The sequence below is a fragment of the Fusarium tjaetaba genome (assembly GCF_013396195.1).
Source record: "Fusarium tjaetaba strain NRRL 66243 chromosome Unknown NRRL66243_c0000154, whole genome shotgun sequence".
Lineage (NCBI taxonomy): Eukaryota > Fungi > Ascomycota > Sordariomycetes > Hypocreales > Nectriaceae > Fusarium > Fusarium tjaetaba.
The window spans coordinates 1-18,629 of record NW_023501350.1 but is presented as its reverse complement, the minus strand read 5'-3'; the positions used below and the strand labels follow the sequence as shown (position 1 = coordinate 18,629).

The 18,629-nt window shown below is 48.8% G+C and overlaps 8 protein-coding genes across 8 annotated transcripts; 4 read left to right on the top strand and 4 right to left on the bottom strand.

The window, feature by feature from the left end:
• Window positions 1-850: 850 nt before the first annotated feature.
• FTJAE_7564 (fungal specific transcription factor) lies at window positions 851-3,119 on the top strand (the record flags this gene model as incomplete). Its single annotated transcript, XM_037354293.1, has 4 exons — window positions 851-1,037; window positions 1,092-1,180; window positions 1,242-1,861; window positions 2,156-3,119. The coding sequence occupies 4 exons, from the start codon at window positions 851-853 to the stop codon at window positions 3,117-3,119; spliced, it is 1,860 nt and encodes a 619-aa protein (XP_037205284.1).
• Window positions 3,120-3,178: 59 nt separating this feature from the next.
• Window positions 3,179-3,901, bottom strand: FTJAE_7563 (2-haloacid dehalogenase; the record flags this gene model as incomplete). Its single annotated transcript, XM_037354292.1, has 1 exon — window positions 3,179-3,901. The coding sequence occupies one exon, from the start codon at window positions 3,899-3,901 to the stop codon at window positions 3,179-3,181; it is 723 nt and encodes a 240-aa protein (XP_037205283.1).
• Window positions 3,902-5,005: 1,104 nt separating this feature from the next.
• Window positions 5,006-6,628, bottom strand: FTJAE_7562 (dicarboxylic amino acid permease; the record flags this gene model as incomplete). The annotated part of the gene is made up of 1 exon (XM_037354291.1): window positions 5,006-6,628. One exon carries the CDS (start codon window positions 6,626-6,628, stop codon window positions 5,006-5,008), a length of 1,623 nt encoding a protein of 540 aa, XP_037205282.1.
• A 711-nt stretch (window positions 6,629-7,339) lies between these two features.
• FTJAE_7561 (FAD dependent oxidoreductase superfamily) lies at window positions 7,340-9,061 on the top strand (the record flags this gene model as incomplete). The annotated part of the gene is made up of 3 exons (XM_037354290.1): window positions 7,340-7,915; window positions 8,004-8,832; window positions 9,018-9,061. The coding sequence occupies 3 exons, from the start codon at window positions 7,340-7,342 to the stop codon at window positions 9,059-9,061; spliced, it is 1,449 nt and encodes a 482-aa protein (XP_037205281.1).
• A 1,223-nt stretch (window positions 9,062-10,284) lies between these two features.
• On the bottom strand, window positions 10,285-11,451 carry FTJAE_7560 (ARO80-positive transcription regulator of ARO9 and ARO10; the record flags this gene model as incomplete). Its single annotated transcript, XM_037354289.1, has 1 exon — window positions 10,285-11,451. The coding sequence occupies one exon, from the start codon at window positions 11,449-11,451 to the stop codon at window positions 10,285-10,287; it is 1,167 nt and encodes a 388-aa protein (XP_037205280.1).
• A 629-nt stretch (window positions 11,452-12,080) lies between these two features.
• Window positions 12,081-13,760, bottom strand: FTJAE_7559 (d-lactate dehydrogenase (cytochrome); the record flags this gene model as incomplete). Its single annotated transcript, XM_037354287.1, has 5 exons — window positions 12,081-12,146; window positions 12,209-12,420; window positions 12,474-12,703; window positions 12,753-13,579; window positions 13,626-13,760. 5 exons carry the CDS (start codon window positions 13,758-13,760, stop codon window positions 12,081-12,083), a joined length of 1,470 nt encoding a protein of 489 aa, XP_037205279.1.
• Window positions 13,761-14,535: 775 nt separating this feature from the next.
• On the top strand, window positions 14,536-16,128 carry FTJAE_7558 (allantoate permease; the record flags this gene model as incomplete). The annotated part of the gene is made up of 3 exons (XM_037354286.1): window positions 14,536-14,703; window positions 14,751-15,871; window positions 15,927-16,128. The coding sequence occupies 3 exons, from the start codon at window positions 14,536-14,538 to the stop codon at window positions 16,126-16,128; spliced, it is 1,491 nt and encodes a 496-aa protein (XP_037205278.1).
• A 1,446-nt stretch (window positions 16,129-17,574) lies between these two features.
• Window positions 17,575-18,629, top strand: FTJAE_7557 (acetyl synthetase; the record flags this gene model as incomplete). Its single annotated transcript, XM_037354285.1, has 3 exons — window positions 17,575-17,798; window positions 17,850-18,272; window positions 18,322-18,460. Coding segments are annotated over 3 exons (786 nt in total), but the record flags the coding sequence as incomplete, so codon positions are not given.

Below are 18,629 nucleotides of genomic sequence, written 5' to 3'. Positions count from 1 at the left end.
GAATAAGTCCAGCTAATACAAAGAAAACCCGCTAAGTAACTTCAGGTAGGTAACTATAGATATCTTCGTACTTTGAAACTACTTACTCTTTGCCTTTCAAAAGCTATAGATAGTGTTAAATGTCTTCCCAGCTATAAGCGACTGCAAATGCGATTCTCTCAAAGACAGAGTTGGTGATGGATGTATACTATCGTCTGGGCTTGGTTGACCGTAAATTGAATTATAGCAGCCCGATATATATCGCCGAGATCCCATCAGCTCTCACGGTCAATTAACTTACTCCCGACTTCAAACTTATCTTACCTTGCTCATGATAAGAAACTGCAGTGGCTAACTATTCTGGGATAGCTTCTGGAAAAGCGGGGTGCACGCAAGTCACGTCGATGATTAGCCCGCAGCTGGCCAAGATTGGGGAACATGCATTCATACTCGTCCAAGACCCCTTATCTCATAGTGATTTCCTACTCAAATCGATACGTGACCGTCGGTTACAGACCCTGTGGTTATGGAGCAGCGAAGGCGCGTCTCCCGAGCGTAAGTTTCTATGACAAGCCTGGCAGGGATATGCCCAATCGTCTAATGCCGGACGCGATAGGTGCGATGAATGCCGTCGATTGAAAGAGAAGTGTGAAAGCGGCTTTCCATGTCGCAGGTGCTCTCATCTTCAACGACAATGTAGATACACAGATCCGGCCCCGAAACCTCGTGAGTTTCGTGCCTACGTGCCGAGGTAAGCAGCTTCAACGATTGCCGAGCATGTCTGACAACTCGAAGAGAAAACCGTCGGAGAACAGATACGAGCTCGCTGATTGAACGTTCGAAACACATGGAGCGGATATTACGGCGCACCATGCCGGGAGTCTCGCTTGACACCAAGAACCTGTCCAATATCGCAGACAGGCTCGAAGCCGAGCACCAGAGTGTAAATCCGGTATCAGATGGTCCGAGGGACCTGGAAGGTCTGGGGGACAATTTGGAAGCATTGGAGATTGATGATGAGGCGTGTACGATGCAGCCAGTTGGAGATACAACAGCACGTTCGTTGACCTTGTACTTCACCTGCACTGAGCACGGGTACTAAACCATCGCAGATTTCTCAGGGGAGTTCTCTTACTGGAACTTCTCCATGCGCATCAAAAGCCTAATCGAGAGCCAGATACAAGAGCCGGAGAGCCGACGAGTATGTTCCACTACCAACAGGTAATACTTCTCATTCATACCTTATTACTAACAATATGCAGGAGGGCAATAGTCAAAATGATGACTCGGATGCTTTTCCACGTGCGCACCATCTGCGTCCTGGGCGTAATCACTTGTCGGAAGCCATATCGTCGTTTCCCCCACCCAACATATCAAACTTCCTGGTGACAGTCTTTTTCAAGTTCGCAGAGAGCTATCTCTTCTTTATTGAAGAGAACTGGGTGTGTGGAAAATTAGACCAGCTTTACAAGAACCCTCATGGCCTGTCCCAAGCTGGTAGTGAGGTGACGGTCAGTATCCTCTTGACAGTCCTTGCTATTGGAACACAATACGCTCACCTTGAACACACCGATGCTTCTGAGATCACCGCAACGTCAGGCCTCTTGGAGGAAGAGATAGGCGCCATGTTTTATCAACAAGCAATTCGGCTGCTCCCTGAAATTATCGAGATCTCGTCCCTGGAAAGTGTGCAGGCATGTTTGTTGTTTGGATACTATTCCCTGCCGATTGACGCTTCTGGCTTGGGGTTTGTATACATCAACCTGGCTACTAGGCTGGGGATACAGAATGGCATGCATCGGAAATGCAGTAACAGCGCCTTTAACGCAAGCGTCATCGAGACTCGGAATCGCGTTTGGTGGACGACATACGTGTTGGAAAGGTAAGCCATAGCTTCCTGTGACCTAAAGACTGCGAATGCTGACTGGAGAGAAGAAAGATATCTATTTTCCATGGCCGGCCTATCTCAGTGTCTCGGTCAAATATCGATGCCAGTCTACCCATTCATCAGGACGGTTTGCAATCAGATGACTGGCGCAAACGAGCTTCATACACCAGAGTTTCTATACAGTTGATGCACTTCCTCGAAGACATGTATCATGAAATGTAAGTTGAGACCCAAGCTCGACGCAAGAGATGAAATACAGTTCCCTATGAGTAACTGACACTGATATAGCAACATCTTGCGCAACTGTCGAAAGCGAGAGATAGTTACGATTGTATCCCGACTTGTGACCAAAAAGGACGACTTGACGACATGGTGGCAATCTCTCCCTCCAGATACAATCGACGCGAATGAGCAACCAACAATGACACAGTCACGCTCGGCGATGCACCTAAGACTCGATTACTGCCTAGTGCGTATGTTTGTCGGAAGACCGTTTTTATTGAAGAAGGATACCAAAGATACTGCGACAAGCCCGTCCGTCCCCGAAAGCAGCCCTGGGACCAACGAAAGAAGTGCCTCGAAACTCGTGACTAGCCGAGAAGAGCTGATAAGCGACTGCATCAAAGCGGCAACGGAAGCCCTCGATATTTGTCAGCAGCTACGGTCGAGCGGGATGGGCCTCGCTCGAGCCTCGTATTCCGAATACAGTGCGTGTCGAGCATCGCTGTTGGTGCTGATTGCTTACTCGATCCGCAATCTCTCTGACCAATTCCGCAAGTCTTTATGTGATGGACTGGATATGATACGGGAAATGTCTGCTGTTGGAGAGTCGGCGCGCTCTGAAATTGCCTTGATCGAGTCGCTTGAACGTGCTCTCGCGCGTCTGCACGCTGGAACACGACCGAACGATATGGGCAGTAGCCAAGACCAAGCATATTCCGATTCGGCATACGAAGCATTCCGCAGCTGGGGAGCCACCTTGGCAGGCAAGAATGGGCTCGATGCCACTACGCCAGCGGCTCCAAATGCCTCAGGTGGTCAAGCGGAGATAGACTCCGTGTCTGGCTGGCCCGTTGACTTCCAGGCTCTGTCCAGCATGGACTTTTTCAGTGCTTATGACGCTATGGCTGATCCTCTACTTCAACTACCCGTCTTTGGTACTGAAAATCTCTCTCCGACTGATGGATGGCTTACCCAGTCAGAGACGGAAATACTTGGACGATTTATTACAGGACCCCATGGAGGAAACTAGGCAGAGCAAGCGAATTTATTAAAACAAGATTAATTGAGCTTTTTTGAGAAAGTTAAAAACTAAAGCGATGCTTTCACAATACCCTTTGCCATATCCGGTAGTGTATCGGCTTTAACCTCCATCTTGGTGTCGAAGATCTCAGAGCAAGGATCCTGCTCATAGATGGTGCAGTAAGCACCCCGGAAGCCAACCTTGACTGCAGCAGATACGTCCCACATGTGAGCAGCAGCAAACCACTTGATATCATCCGGTGCGAACCGAGCTAGGGTTGGCTTGTACGCAGCCAACGCTGGTTTGGCCACGCCCTGTCCGTCGCAGCTGATGAGGTTCTCGAGCGGCATGTCAACGCCAGCGCGCTCAAAGTATCCACCCACACGCTTGACATCGCCTGTTGTCAAACACCACACTGTGAAGCCTGCATCTCTCAATATTTGGAAGCACTCTGCAGCTCCCGGTCGCAACTCGAGGTCCGAATAAGCCAGGACACAGGCATCCCTTTCTTCGTCTGTGACGAGTTTTCTTGGCTCTGCAACGCCAGTCATGAATAGCGTGCGGTAAAACAAGGTGCGCAAAACTTCCTTGTAGGGACGGTGGCGCTCAGAGACGGAGAGAAAGGTGAACTCCAGCTCGGCTGCCGTCATCCAAGTGTAGCCGAATGCATTGGCTGTGATTTGCTTGGAGGCTAGCTTCTCGCCAATGACACGGTCGATGCCTTTGTAGAAGGCATCGAAAGAGACGCAGGTGCCGACGACGTCGAAGACGACATGCTTTTGATTGGCCATGATGCAGACTTGATGATCTCGCGGAAAAAAGAGAGGGGGGGACAGGGGGGGATAGAGTTTGGCGAAACAAGATAAGATGCAGATAGGAAGGTCGCGATGACTTGAAGTTGGGTAGTAGACGATTATGAATTATCTCGAGAGGAGATGAGATGCAGCATCAACAACAACATGAAATAGCCTCTTTTATCCAATGATGACTGTGACACTGGTACTCCGTACTCCACCGCACCGGCAGTTATCACCAATTCATTCTGATCTAGCCTGATGTAGTATGACCGGACCGGTCAGACATGATTGGCTACTTCATCTCGTCGCTATCAGCCATCATTATCGCCGTAGGCGGGGGTTCCACATTTAGGTCTTGACTCTCGTGGCTCCGGATCGGAGATATGCTAGTGGCTATTAAAGTAGTCTAGCGGTATCTTGATGTTAACGCGATAAGAGGGCGCTGCCGATGTTCCGGTCATTTATCTACGGAGAACGCGTCTCTTAATTCATGTCTACCCTTGAGACTAGTCAACAAACATTGAGCGAAATAAGCTATCAGGTGGAATAAAAGAAGTTCCATATTCCGTCTCTGAGAATCTGACCCACTGGGGCACAGCTGGCTTAGACATTAGAGGCTTGTAATGCAATGCGGAGTACGGAGTAGTTGGCTGGAAGCTCAAGCAGCCAAGCTACCAAGTATGTAATTAGCCGGCTGACTGACACGCGAGAATCTGCAGCACACTCTCGGCATTCCCACATGTCCCACTTCCCCACAAAGTGGTCAAGTGAAGGTCTAGCCACTCTGCACCATTCTCTGTCGCATCGATAGATTTCTGCTATGTCATACTGGCCATATCCCCATTATGGTCAAAAGAACTCAATTCACGAATCCCCTACCTATTACACTAGCACTGGAAGGCTCATACAAAGAATCACAGATTGCAGCTTACGAGGTATAGGGTAGGTCATCGACGCGTCATGATAAGAATAAATAAACAATAACTACACTACGTCAAAGCGATCACCGCTTTCGATCATACCAGATCTCCACATGTCTCAAGCCAGTACAGCATAATTTCCACAAAGCTACTCCGTACTCCCGCCATTCCCAAAGGTTCAAGACCACAGGAAGTTCAGCTTCGCCAGCCCTCGCCTCGGCTTTGGCTCTACCCTCGGCTCACCCTCGTAACGATCAATCAAATGACGAAGTTGAACGTCTTCCAATGGAATAATCTTGGTCTTGAACCAGAGCTTATAACCGAAATACATGATCAGGGTGAAGGGCAAATTGAAGTAGTTCGAAATGAACGACTCGATCTCCCATTCGCCATGGATAAACGTAGTGAAGCCGCCAGTGAAGAAAAGCAGGACAAACAAGACAAGAGAGGCGTAGGTCGTATAGGGCTGGAAAGGAGCGGCCCAAGGGAGTTCCTTCTGGCGATCAATTCCTTGCTTGTTGCAGGCGTGGACGAAGCGGACATAGACGATACAGATGGTGATCCAGTTGACCAGGGTAGAGATGGAGACAAGGTCCTGCAGCCAGGTGAAGACCGTGCTAGCCGAGTCGGACAAGGTCATGTATCCCAGGGCCATGAAGAGACCATAGAGGGAAACAGCGACATAGGGGATACCGAATCTGTTGATGCGCAGGAAAATGGACGGGGCTTGGCCTTGAGCTGCCATTCCGTACAGGATTCTGGAACCGCCGAGCATGTTGGAGTTACCTGCTGACCAAGCCGAAGTGAGCACAACAGCATTGACGATGGATGGCACAGCCTTGATACCCGCGTTTTGGGCAGCAATGACGAACGGCGACATGGACGCGTCTCCCGTCCATGGTACTAGCTTCTTGTCGGTGGACGGGACGACCAAACCAATCATGAAGATGGTCACGACGTAGAAGAGGCCGATACGGATAAAGATACGCTTGGCAGCCATGGGGATAGACCGACGAGGGTCCCTCGTCTCAGCCGCAGCCAGTGTGATGTTCTCGATGCCCGAGTAGGCGTAGAGAGCATTGTTCAGCGTCTTCCAGAAGCCTAAGAACCGACCAAGAGACCCAGCAATGCCGAGATACTGAACCATGGGTCCGTAGGGACTCTTCCAGTACTCGAAACCGATAGACTCGCCGTTTGGACCGCCACCGCAGGTGATGACCAAAGCCATGATGTTGACGCCAACAATGAGCATGATCTTGATGATGGAGAAGCCGAACTCGAGCTCGCCATAAATGCGCACAGCTAGCAGCGAACTGACGATCATGGGGATGCCGAGCACTGTGATCCAGATGGCACTGTTGATGGTGACCCAGTATTCGATAATGACGGCCGCCGCAACGATCTCGGCGGGGATGGAGACCATGTAAGAGTAGACTTGATTCCATCCGTTGGCAAAGGCGAGAGCAGGGTCGCAGAAGAGCTCGGCGTAGCGAATAACACCACCACTAAGGGGCGCTAGAGCACCCATCTCGCCAACGCCGCAGACGACACTCGAGACGGCCAGGCCAATGATCAGGTACGCCAGGAACGCACCGAGTGGACCAGCATAGGCAATGGCTCGACCAGAGCTCAGGAACAAGCCGGTGCCAATTGTGCCTGCCAGAGCAATCATCTGGATATGTCGTTGATGTAGACCCTGCCTGAGCTCGTGAGACTCAACGACAGTTCCAGCCATATTCTCGACATCGCTGTCGCGCCGCATATCGGCTACAGGACTATCGAGTTTCTTTTCCGAACGCATAGCGTCGACTTTGAGAAGTTGGGGCGAAGTGTCGTGATTTGAGATTTGGCTTCTGCCCAAGACAGGAAAGGGGGTTGAGTAGGATATTGTTGCACAAGCAACCAAAGCAGAGAATAGGAACTTGAGTCAGACTGAAGATGGCCTCTCTGGTAAAGGAGATGAGTGGATGATCTCGACTATTTGTTTCCCCGTATTACAAAACGTTTTTATGTCTGCCACAATTGGCCACGGCTTATCAGTAGCTAGACCCAGCCGTCCAGAACCCTAGCCTAGGCAAGTCTGGGGAAGTTCTGGCTAGGGCGATAGCTGCAGATCAGACCGGGGTCGACCGGCTATGCAGATATGAAGAGCGCGATGAGATCATGAGACCAGATTGGCTGTTTCTGACCCTTTGGAAGTGTAAGACCCTGCAATTCTCGATGCTATGGTACTCCCACCGTGGTGAGCGATATAGCGTTAGCGGCATTGTCCACCGGAGCCGGAGCGATTTGTCCAGATTGGGTAACGCCGGCCCGGTGGACCCCGACGCCGGTCTATCTAACTGTATACAAACCAATCTGACAAATCCGAGCGAGTTCGATAGCACGAGCCTCCAAATAACGTTCAGCTAAACTAAATCAGTGTATGCCTCCAGATAACCTCTATACATAACATACCTGAGATACTGAACTTGATCCTGTAAGCAAACTCTCATCACATCATAGCGCAATCATGGCCATCTCGAACGGTAACACATCTCGCACCGCCGGTACGCCCAAGTGCATGCCCGGGCCGAACCCAGCGCCTTGCTTCTGGCAGAAAGACCTATCACAGGATCTGAACGAGCTACGTGACCACCGCTCTTCAGAGCAGCTCCTTGACTACAGCGACATTGTCATCATCGGCGCTGGATTCGCGGGCCTCAGCACGGCGCACCACCTCGTTCGAGACGCTGGCGCCAAGTCTATCTGTATCCTTGAGGCCCGGGGTATCTGCTCTGGAGCTACTGGTCGTAACGGTGGACACTGTAGGCCAGATCTCTACGGTCATATTCCTACCTACATAGATCGAGCTGGCGAGCGCGCTGGTGCTGAGATTGCGGAGTTTGAGATTGCGAATCTTCGCGCCATCAAGAAGATTATTGATGAAGAGAAGATCGATTGCGACTTCACTCTTACCCGATCTATTGATGTCTGGTGCAACGAGGAATCGGCTAAGAAAGCAGAAGCCGTGTACCAATCAATGGTGTCTCATAACTTTGAGTATATGGACGATGTTGTGTTTTACACAGGCGACAAAGTCAAAGGTGTAAGTGACCCTAATACCAGCCCAAATCGCTTTATAAGGCCTTAAGACATGATGAAAATGTGTACTAACTGGGCCATCTGTACAACAGATCTGCGGTGTTAAAGGCGCTGTTGCATGCGCAAGCTTTACCGCCGGGACCATGTGGCCCTTTAAATTCTTGATGCACCTCACAAGAAAACTCATCGCCGCAGGCGTCAACGTCCAGGCCCATACACCTGTCACTTCTGTGACGCCAGATCCCTCCGGTGACGGTTCATTCATCGTCGAGACGCCTCGTGGCAAGATGCGAGCAGGAAAGGTGATTCATGCCAACAACGCCTATGTCTCAGCGCTTCTTCCTGAGTACAGCAAGAACATCATCCCCTGTAAGGGCATTTGCTGTCGTATCACTGTCCCAGAGGGAACTACAGCGCCGCTATTGAACAACTCTTACATAAACCGCACCAAGGATAACACACTCTCATACTTTATCCCTCGACATGATGGCAGCATAATTGTAGGCGGCGCTTCGTCCCTGTTCCGGCCATTTAAGGAACAGTGGTATGACAATGTAGACGACAGTGTGCTTATCGACTCTGCAAAGGACTACTATGAGGACTACATGCAGCAGACCTACCGTGGCTGGGAGGAGACTGGTGCTAAAGTGAGCAATATCTGGACTGGCGTGATGGGTTATTCATACGACTCAAACCCACACATCGGTAAGGTTCCCAGCAAGGATGGGCAGTTCATCGTAGCTGGGTTTAATGGACACGGTATGCCTGTCATTTGGTTGGCAGCCAAAGAGCTGGCTAAAATGGTAGCGCAAGGGACTCAATTCGAGGAGACGAAACTGCCTCGCTTGTTCCAGACAAGCCAGTTCCGCATTGACCGGGCACAGAGCGGTAAGGAGGAGGATGGTGATATTATAGGCACCGGTAATTTTAGTGCTACAAAGCCATAGTTTGCAAGCATTAATAAGATCATAATCATGTTATTCTTGGCGCCTCCCGTAGGCACATTATTCACTTTGAGATGCCAACAGGATGTATTTCTTCAAATACAGTATCTGAGATATTGCCGCAATGACGATTGATCAAGTCTCAGCTCACCATAATCTCAGGTTGGAACAAGGATCTCAAGGAGAACCAGGTCAGCTATGCATAGACTCCCACCACATAAAAAGATCTGGAGCCAAGTCCAAGTCAAGAAGAGCATTCCAATCACTTATTCCCTCAACTGCCACATTATTAAACGTGTAAGGATAGGCGACTTCCCCTAATCCGTCTCTCACCTGGTCAGCACCATTACCCTCCTCCCCAGGTCTCGTTCTTGATGCCACATTGGAGCTACTCGACGCAGCAGGGACAACTATTTGTACCATAATGCCCAGAAACTTGGCATATCGGATGGCCATATGCGAGTCATCTGGGGAGCCATTGTGGACTGCATTGATAACGCGGTATAGAAGATGGATGTTTGGATGTGCCCGACTTACGTCTTTGGTCCTTGTTAGAGTTGCCTGGTATTTTATGCTTATTAGCTGTTTACAGGAATATCTTGGGGTTAAACATGTGAAATACCTTGAGGAGATGGAGGCTTGCAGCAACGATGAATAGCCAACATCGAACTGGAAGATATTTGATGAGCCCTGAAGGCTTCAGAAAATCCACAACTATAGATAGGAGTGCGTGGCTGGCCCGTGTTGCTTCATCCTCAAATTCAGACAAGGCTTGAAGTGTCTCTTGTGGTAGGGAGGTGGAACCGGTTTGCACGGCTTGAGCTGCTGGAGCGAAGCAGAACAAGCTTATATAGTAGAACTCAATAAGAAGACATGCATTTAATAACGAATTGATATCTGGGAATTGTAAGCGTGGACGCGCTACCTCGTTATTTGAACCCACCATCCTGATTATAGTACTGCCGTTTCCATCGATGCAGACCCCTTCGTAGGCGTTCTAGATGAGGGACGAGATCTAAGTTGGAAAAAGGCCCATCTCGGGATTTTAACGAGAGCAAGAAATCTCTTCCCTTTCGAGTCTCTATCGAGAGTTCAAAATAGCCTTCCCAGAGGTGACTGTCGGGTAAAGACCCCGTGAATGTCGTTGCGAATCGGTCTTTGACTATTTGTCTCGACTTTTCAGGTAACAAGGGCTCTAGACCAAGGCGAGTCGCGAGACCTTCATCTGCGATGTATATAAACACACAGAGAAGGCCATTCCACTCTTTGCGGACAGAGTCCAAGTTGGAGGGAGAAAACCTGGAGCTGGAGGATTCGTTCTGGAAACAACACCCTTCGTGTGCTAAAGCAATAGCGTTGGAAAGAAGACTCCTATTTTAGAGTCGTGAGTACAATAGATCAAGGTGGATACACCAATCAGATAAGATTCTTACCAAGACATCTTATTGCTCCGATATGCAGGCGATACAATATTCAACCTTTCCATTAGCGATACCATGCCGTACCGTCGCTGTCCGGTGAGTGAGTCCGTATTGTTAGACGAAAGCTTGAAACCATGGCTATCGGGATGATCATAAGCTTCTTCCTCTCCTTCTGTGAAGTCAGACGGGTTATTGATCGCCTTCACATGCCAGTCAATCAGAAGTAGCATCGACGCTACCGCTCCAAGAGAACGCGTCGTCGTAGAACCCCACATGACGGACTGAAGAGATCGTTGTAGGATCCTCCACGCTTGCCAATGTATACGCTCTGACCTAATCTCGCCGTGATCTCCAGGCAGTGGGAAGTATCTCGAAGAGAGCGTGACGAGACAGACCACCAAAAGAGGCTCCTCAGCAACAAGCTGGCCATCTGTGGCTCGATCGCGGTAGCAAGACGGTATAACTGGCTTGAGGGGCCATAACTGATCAAAGTAGAAACCTAGGTAGTCCATCACTTCTTGTTGAGATAAGATTCCTTTCCTGATAAGGGAGAAGCCTTTCCATGCTCTGTCTCGACTGAGGGCTGTATATGTGATACCGGCTGGGGAGGCAGTAGATGGAACTTGGCTTTCGCGGCTGGGCGAGGCAGAAGCGTTGTTGTAAGCATGGGTACCGCTCGCAGCGAAGGTCAGAAGGTCGAGGGCATCCGATGCATTACTTATATGTGTTGAAATAATTCGTGTTCTTGCGTCGAGTGCGGTTGGCGACCTTGGACCTTGGGAACTGTCGGTGACGGGCATGTCATCTACGTATTCTCTTTCATTGGGGCGAACTGGGATATCTTGAGACGAAAGTGGTGTCAAAGAAGGGATGCCGACATCGGTGACCGTGTTGCTGTGACGCGAAACTGGCTCGGTGTTTTCAGCTGGAAGCGACAATCTTCGTTTGGTGCGTCGCGACGCTCTGAATTCACAAAGTTGATTGTCGGCTGAGCATCGCTTACACGGCTGCTTTTGGTCTGACGCTGGCTCGCAACGAGTCTTGCGCTTACGACATCGTTCGCAAGACAAGTACGCCCGTCGCCTTTTAGATTCAGGAGGCGAGTCTGCTTGGTTAATGGGGACGAAGCCAAGCTGCAGGCCCTGCCAGCCGTTGTTGCCGGTGTGATCTGTCATCTTTGGGTTATCCGAGCATTATTACTACAGCGTTCCGCACCGTAAAGAGGGCGTGACTGACTGCCGTTTAGAACAGTTGGACGAATGCTTCGGAGTTCGGCTAGCGGTAGACAGGGAAACATCGTCAATGTTCGGATACAATTCTTGGCTCCGGCTTTTTCTGAATATCCGGGGGAAGCTTACCCCAAGTCGGTTTGATCGATTCTGACCCCGCACTCTTGTGATGTTCCCTGCCGCTCGCTCCGGACTAGCCTGATTAGGCACGCAACTTATGACGGAACACTCTGGATTATACTTGCCTTCTTATCTCCATCATCATAAGGATGCACTTCTGTAATACAAGCGAATCAAGCCTTGGGACAATTCGGCCAATTAAGATTTGAACAAAAGTCTCTCCATAAGTGCATATATATAGTCTCTAGGTACTTATATCCTGTGTCTGCCAACCAAGATGCATATCCCCAATTTTCCAGCAACCAGGTCATGAGAAAATCCAGTGGATGAAGGGTTCGGGAATAGAAAATATTCTCTTTTCACGAGTCAAATACCTTGCCCGGATTCAATAACCAACTAAACGGCAGACTTAGCAAATAGTCATCGTTGATCATACGACTGTCTTTATGGTGTACTTACTGGGGATCCAAGGTGTCTTTGATAGCTTTCATGATACCTATCGTGGCTGGACCGAGCTCTTTCTGTAGGCAATGCTTAAGTCTGTTAGCTGGAGCGAAACATTTCGAGATAGGAACATGATTACCTTCTTTCCCAATCCGATGCCGTGCTCGCCTGATACTGTACCCTCCATTTCTAGTGCCCTCACCATCATTCCATCCACGCAATCCGACACAGCTTGGCGTTCCGTCTTATCATTTGGGTTGTACATGACAACCTGATGAAAGTTACCATCGCCAACATGCCCCAGAACACTGTTGAAAAGCCCTAGTTGACTGGCCTTTTGCTTCGATATTTCTGTAGTTATCTTGTTAGCTCATGCCAATGTTGGAGAGGTTCATGCTGCTCACCGATTAGTTCGGCCATTCGAGACAGAGGTACAGCAACATCTGTAGACCAAATCTGGGTGCCCTCTGGTCGGACGGCGAGGTTTGCCCACAAAGCTTGTTTTCTGGCAGACCAAAGAGATTGCATCTCATCCTCAGTTTTGGCAAACTCGAAGGAACGACAACTGTTGGACTTTGCGATCTCTTTGGCCAGTGTGATGCTGTCTTGAACCGCATTCTGGGAGCCTGAAAACCTGCATATTGCTGAGTATTTGGGCGTATTCATAGCCGCGTACTACTTACTTGAGGAAAAGTGTCGGATGTTCATCCCATACTCTTCCACCTGCCCCGCCGCTCTGGTTGATGACCTTCATCTGAACATCGTCCATCATTTCCAGGGCAGCGAGAGGTATTCCCCGGCGCATCATTTTGAAGGCCGCATCTGCCGCCTCCTTAACGGTTGAGAAGGTGGCTGTTGCAACAGAGAAGTTCTCCGGAATTATGGCCAGCTTCAACGTCGCTTCAGTGATTATACCCAATGTCCCCTCAGATCCAGTGAAAAGACCTGTGAGGTTATATCCGGCTGATGTTTTCCGAGGTCGATGACGGGTTTTGATAACAGATCCATCGGAGAGCACTACTGTAAGGTTAATAACATAATCTTTCATAGTCCCATATCTCATGGCGTTTGTACCACTGCAGTTCGTGGCTATCATGCCACCGATCAATGCAGTAGGGCTGGGATCAAGCGGCAAGAAGAGACCGGTCTCCTTGATCTCTTCGTTCATATTAGTCCAATTGACACCGGCCTGGACCACGATATCCATGTCTTCAGGGTGAAATGCCACGATTTTATCCATGCCAGATAGGTCAAGACATACTCCAGAATACGGTGAACTGAAATTGCCTTCGACGCTGGATCCAGCTCCGTATGGAATCATGGGAACTTTATACTTGGTGCAGATACGTGCAATGCTCGAGACTTCTTCTGTCTTCTGCGGCCGAACAACTGCCACTGGTCGTACGTCAGTATTTGACGTAGACCACTCTGAATAGCCATGCTCATCGAGATCATCCGAGTCTACGCTCACGATATCTTGACCGAGTAATTGGCGTATCTCGTCAACAGCCTAAATGGTCAGCAACCCGTGCTTGGTGACCGCCGAGTCGGCATACCTTTAACATAGTTGCTCTATCCGCATATGCCGGTTTCGCCGGAATGAGTGAACTGCTGCTTTCTCTCCACCTAGGAGTGGTGCCCTCTGTTGACACTCGCAGTAGATCAATGCCTATAGACGGTGCGAGAGCCATGCCGCTCACTGCGACTCCTAGTCCCAGCAGAAAGTACCCTAGAGGATAATGTCTCTGCCGACTGGAACCCGAATTGGAAGAAACATATCTTACGAGCGAAAGAGGCTGACGGCAGTGAGAAAATCGCCTTGAAAGAGCTAATAATGGCGGCCGGGATAAACTCGACAAAACAGATGATGAGAGTACCATCTTGGAATATTTTTGTATGTGAATGCAATGTAAAAGGATGGTGTATTGCTAATCCTTAAAAGTTTAATAGTAGGATGATCTCAATAGGGCAAGTAGGAGGGTCTGTTTCTTACGCGCTTCCGATGGCAATAGCCAGATGAAGTTTCACTCCATTGCTTAAAATCGGGGATGAGTGCATTGGGGAAACCGTGGCCGAGGCAAATCGCGGATTCGGATATTCCCAGAGCAGACTAGCGAGTTCAATATCCGACCGGCTCGGATATTTATGGAGTCTGCGGATACGCGCTGTGACATTACCGTGCGTGATTGGTGTGATTTGACCTGCTCTGTGGTGGGCTTATTGTAGTGTGGGGTAGTGCACTGCAGGTCCATGTTCAGTTGAAGTGGTCGAATCTGGGGTACATTATCTGGGGTTGGTGCATTCAAGGCAACTGCCATCAATTATATAAACCTGCAATATCAGTCCATTCTGCTCAGCTTACCCAGACAACCATTGCGGCAAGGTCCATCTTTCGTCCTTGTTGCTTCCATAGTCTGTTTCAACCTCTGATATCATCTATTATCTATGCCACCTTCGATCACAACCATGACACGCCAAGAGGACAAAGCAAGCTCCAAGGCCAGCATTCACAGCAAAGTTTCTGCCATCAATCTCGAAACCGTTCCAAGTTCAGCCATTGGAGCCAGCGTCGAGCTTGATGAAGAGACCAACAGAAAGTTGCTTCGAAAGATTGATCGCAAACTGATGCCTGTCGTAAGCCACCTTGACCTGATTGTCTGATCTAAAATTGACTCTAAAAGCTCTGCTTCACTTACGCGCTGCAATACTACGACAAGGCCATCCTCAGCCAAGCCGCCATCTTCGGCTTACGAGAGGACCTGAAACTCACCACTGGCATCAGGTACTCCTGGGTTTCTCTTATCTTCTACTTTGGATACATCGCCGGTACTTATCCCGCCTCATTCCTCGCCCAGCGATACCCAATTCGAATCGTCTGCACGGCTATCTGCATTATATGGTCTTTTGTCATACTTTGCACACCGGCGTGTACTTCCTATACCGGACTTCTCATCAACCGCTTTATGCTCGGTCTCGTTGAGGCAGGTGTATCGCCCATCTTCATGCTCGTTGTGGGCCTCTGGTATACCCACTCGGAGCAGGTCTCGAGATCTAGTTGGTGGTACTCCTGCAGCGGAGGGTCCCTGCTTGTCTCGCCCTTGATCAATTACGGACTTGGCCATATCAAGGGAGGCGCTCTCAACTCCTGGCAGTGGATGTACCTCATCGCCGGACTCGCTACTCTGGCCTGGGGTATTGCCCTCTGGTGGCTGTTTCCCGATAGTCCCCAGCATGCCAAGGGCTTTACAGAAGCCGAGCGCCATCTTCTCCTAGAGAGAGTGCGAGAAAATAATGCTGGAACTGAGGATAAGCACTTGAAGTCCTACCAGTTCCGGGAGGCCTTGTTTGACTATCGGCTTTGGGGGATTATGATTCTATCTATTGTGTCGTGCACAGGCTCCGGTGCTGTCACGACTTTTGGAACTATTGTGTTCAAAGATATGGGATTTGACGTTTTTACTTCACTGTTGCTCAACCTCCCGATTGGAGCCCTCGCCTTCATCTGTATTCTCGGTTCAGGCTATATTGGCAGAAAGGTCCCCAATTCAAGGTTGTATATCATTGCCGGAGCATGTCTTCCTGTTATTCTGGGTTGTTCCTTAATATGGCAACTTCCCGACTCTAACAAAGCAGGACGTATCATTGGCTTCTATCTTGTCAACTTCTTTTCCTCTGCCTGGGTTCAATGCATCGGCTTGGGGACTTCCAATGTTGCAGGACACACTAAGAAGGCTGTCTATGCTGCTTCGACCTTTATCGGATATTGTCTTGGAAACATCATCGGTCCTCTTATGTTTGACACGTAAGTGAATGACCGTTATGCATACGTGTAACCGCGTTGATGCTGATTACTATAGGAAATTTGCGCCTCGTTATGACGAATCATTTACAGGCATCATGATCTGCTTTACGGTCTGTGTCTTTGCTGCCCTTGCACTCCGATGGCTACTTGATCGGGAGAACAAGCACCGCGATACGGCTTATGGTTCTCCAAACCACAGTCACGGCTTGGAGGATTTGACGGATCGGGAAAATAAATCATTTAGATACAGGCTGTAGTTTGTGATAAATACATGCCACCGGAATAAAGTATTGATGTTATAGTAGCTTGACTTATCACTACCTCCCTGACAGATCAGCAACTGACTATGTGTTATTTCTTATGCCTCACTGTCAACACCATAAGATATAACGTATACACTACTTCGTAAGTAACTGTAGTCATCAACGTCATGTGTAATAGCTGCATTACTACTCATAGGCGTCAGCTGCTACAACAGCGACATGCTAAGTGGCATTCTCAGGACTGATAATCCTGCCCATTAAGTGACGTTACCATAACGAGAGGCATAGTATCTACCAGCATTCCGAAGGGCCGTACCAGAAACCGCGCTTAGGAGGTTATTAATCTCATCCTGGTGAAACTCAGCTCTTTGTTAGATGGACTAGTTGCAATGACTGGTTCGCGAGGAGAAGTCTCAATGAATCACCGAGGCCTTCTTCATCATTATGCTGTTCAGCTTTTGGCCGAAGGAAGACGATGTGATCTTTGCTTGGTGCTCCATACGTCATAGAGATTCAGACGTGGTGTAAAGCGGCCTTGTACTAATTGCACACATAAATTACTGATGATGTCGCTATTGAGACCTACACGAGTTGGTGGCTTCCAGGTATCATGCCTCGCAATGCAGGCTAACGCATCGTGACGGTAGTCTGGGATAGGTTGCATACTCTTTGACAATCCAACTTGGCGGAAACGCCGGAGATGCAGATATATCAATGTTGTGTCATTCACTCTTTAGCCGGAATTACCGAAAACCCGTGATATATAGGTTTGTAAGCTTATAGAGTTTAAAGTGGTGGGATGAGGCCATGTTACCGTAGGGTTACCGGCTCGGAATTGCTGAACACGCGAGTATAGTTAAATCCCAACTAAAGTAAGGTTAACCGCCGCACTAAAAGGTTCATCTAGTTCACAAGTGTGCTTAATTCATCAGACAATATTCTTCCGAGGGCAAGACCACATTCTGTCCTAACTCACCTAAGTTCATCGACTTGGGGATCCCACAGAGATGAATAAAAGCACAGTGCTCGCGCTACAGGCAGCCAAGCCGTGAAAGTTAACTCCATTCGGCAGTTGCATATCAATACAACTTCATCGTAGCCGGAGGGTTTTGAATGCAGATCTTAACCATTTTCGATTCAAGAGCAACACAAGCGACCCACATTACGCTTTTCATGAAACCGTCCATGACATGCTTATACGCGGTTACGGAGGTTACGGAGTCCTTATTTACTCGTATCTCGGAGGCTCAGTTATAAAAGCCGGGTCCGTGAACCCTGGGCAGCGAAACAGTATAATAGTGCCTAAACAAAATCCCAGAGAGCCTCCTTTCCTAATGCTTTTCGACTATCAACTAAACTACATATACCGCTTATACTAAATCGGACTACACTATCTATATTTTGTTCACTGGATCTCTATCTGTTGTTGGAGCTTTAAAAATGGCTGGCTATAAGACCCATCTCACAGTACTACAGAAAACAGCTGAGGCCACTCCATTGCTCCCGGCTCTCAAGATACCACAGCTTTCATCAGATGGTGAGCTCCAAGGGTGGAAGGATATCACCTACTCGCAGCTTTTGCATGACGTTGAGAAATCCGCCAAGTATTGGTCTCGTGAGCTTTCGGAAAAGGGAATTGACACCGGATCAGTCATCGGGCTATGGTAAGTAAGAAATTTTCGAAAGGCCAGACACTGTCACTGACCTGCTTTGAGGCTGAGGGGAATTACCTACCTGGATCTCCTGCATATATGGGGCATATCCAGAGCTGGATGCGTTCCTCAGCTTATTTCAGCTCACTTGACAACCAATGCCGTGGTCAGAGAGCTCCTCAGCGAAGCTAAGGCAACGGGTCTTATCCATGATCCGGCGATTGCTGTGTCTGTGGGTAAAGATGTTTTCACATTTCCTACCGTTGATTTGCTCGGTCTGGCGGTTGAAGAGTCCCCGCTGGCTGAAGTTGTTAGCCCCACGTCGGGTGAGGAGATTGTTTTTATTCTGCACTCTTCTGGATCTACGTCTGGAAAACCGAAGCTGGTTCCTGCAACAACGCGGTGGCTGGATTGCAACATTCATAAAGCTCAGTACTTTACATTCCGAGGCCCAGGAGCTGAATACCAGGAGACTGTTGTGGCTAAGTAAGCGAGCAAACTATCAAAGTCAGCATCGACTAACACAACTATCTAGTGGAAGCTTTTGTCACGTCGCGAACACACTCGCATTTATTTCATACGTCAATAAGGGCTTCTGCATGGCCCTTCCCACGTCACTCCCGTATTCACTTCCCGAGCTAAAGAGAATTGTTCAGGAGTGTAAAGTAACCGCAGTAAGGTTAAGGTTTCAAAAGAGGCTTTAGCCTCTAGGCTATAAAGGTAAAGGATACTAATAAATATATAAAGGTAAAATACTTATTACCTATATAATTACTTAAAATCTTACTTTTAATTAAAAAGCTAGATAGTTTAATAACTAACTTAAAGTATATAAATAAATAT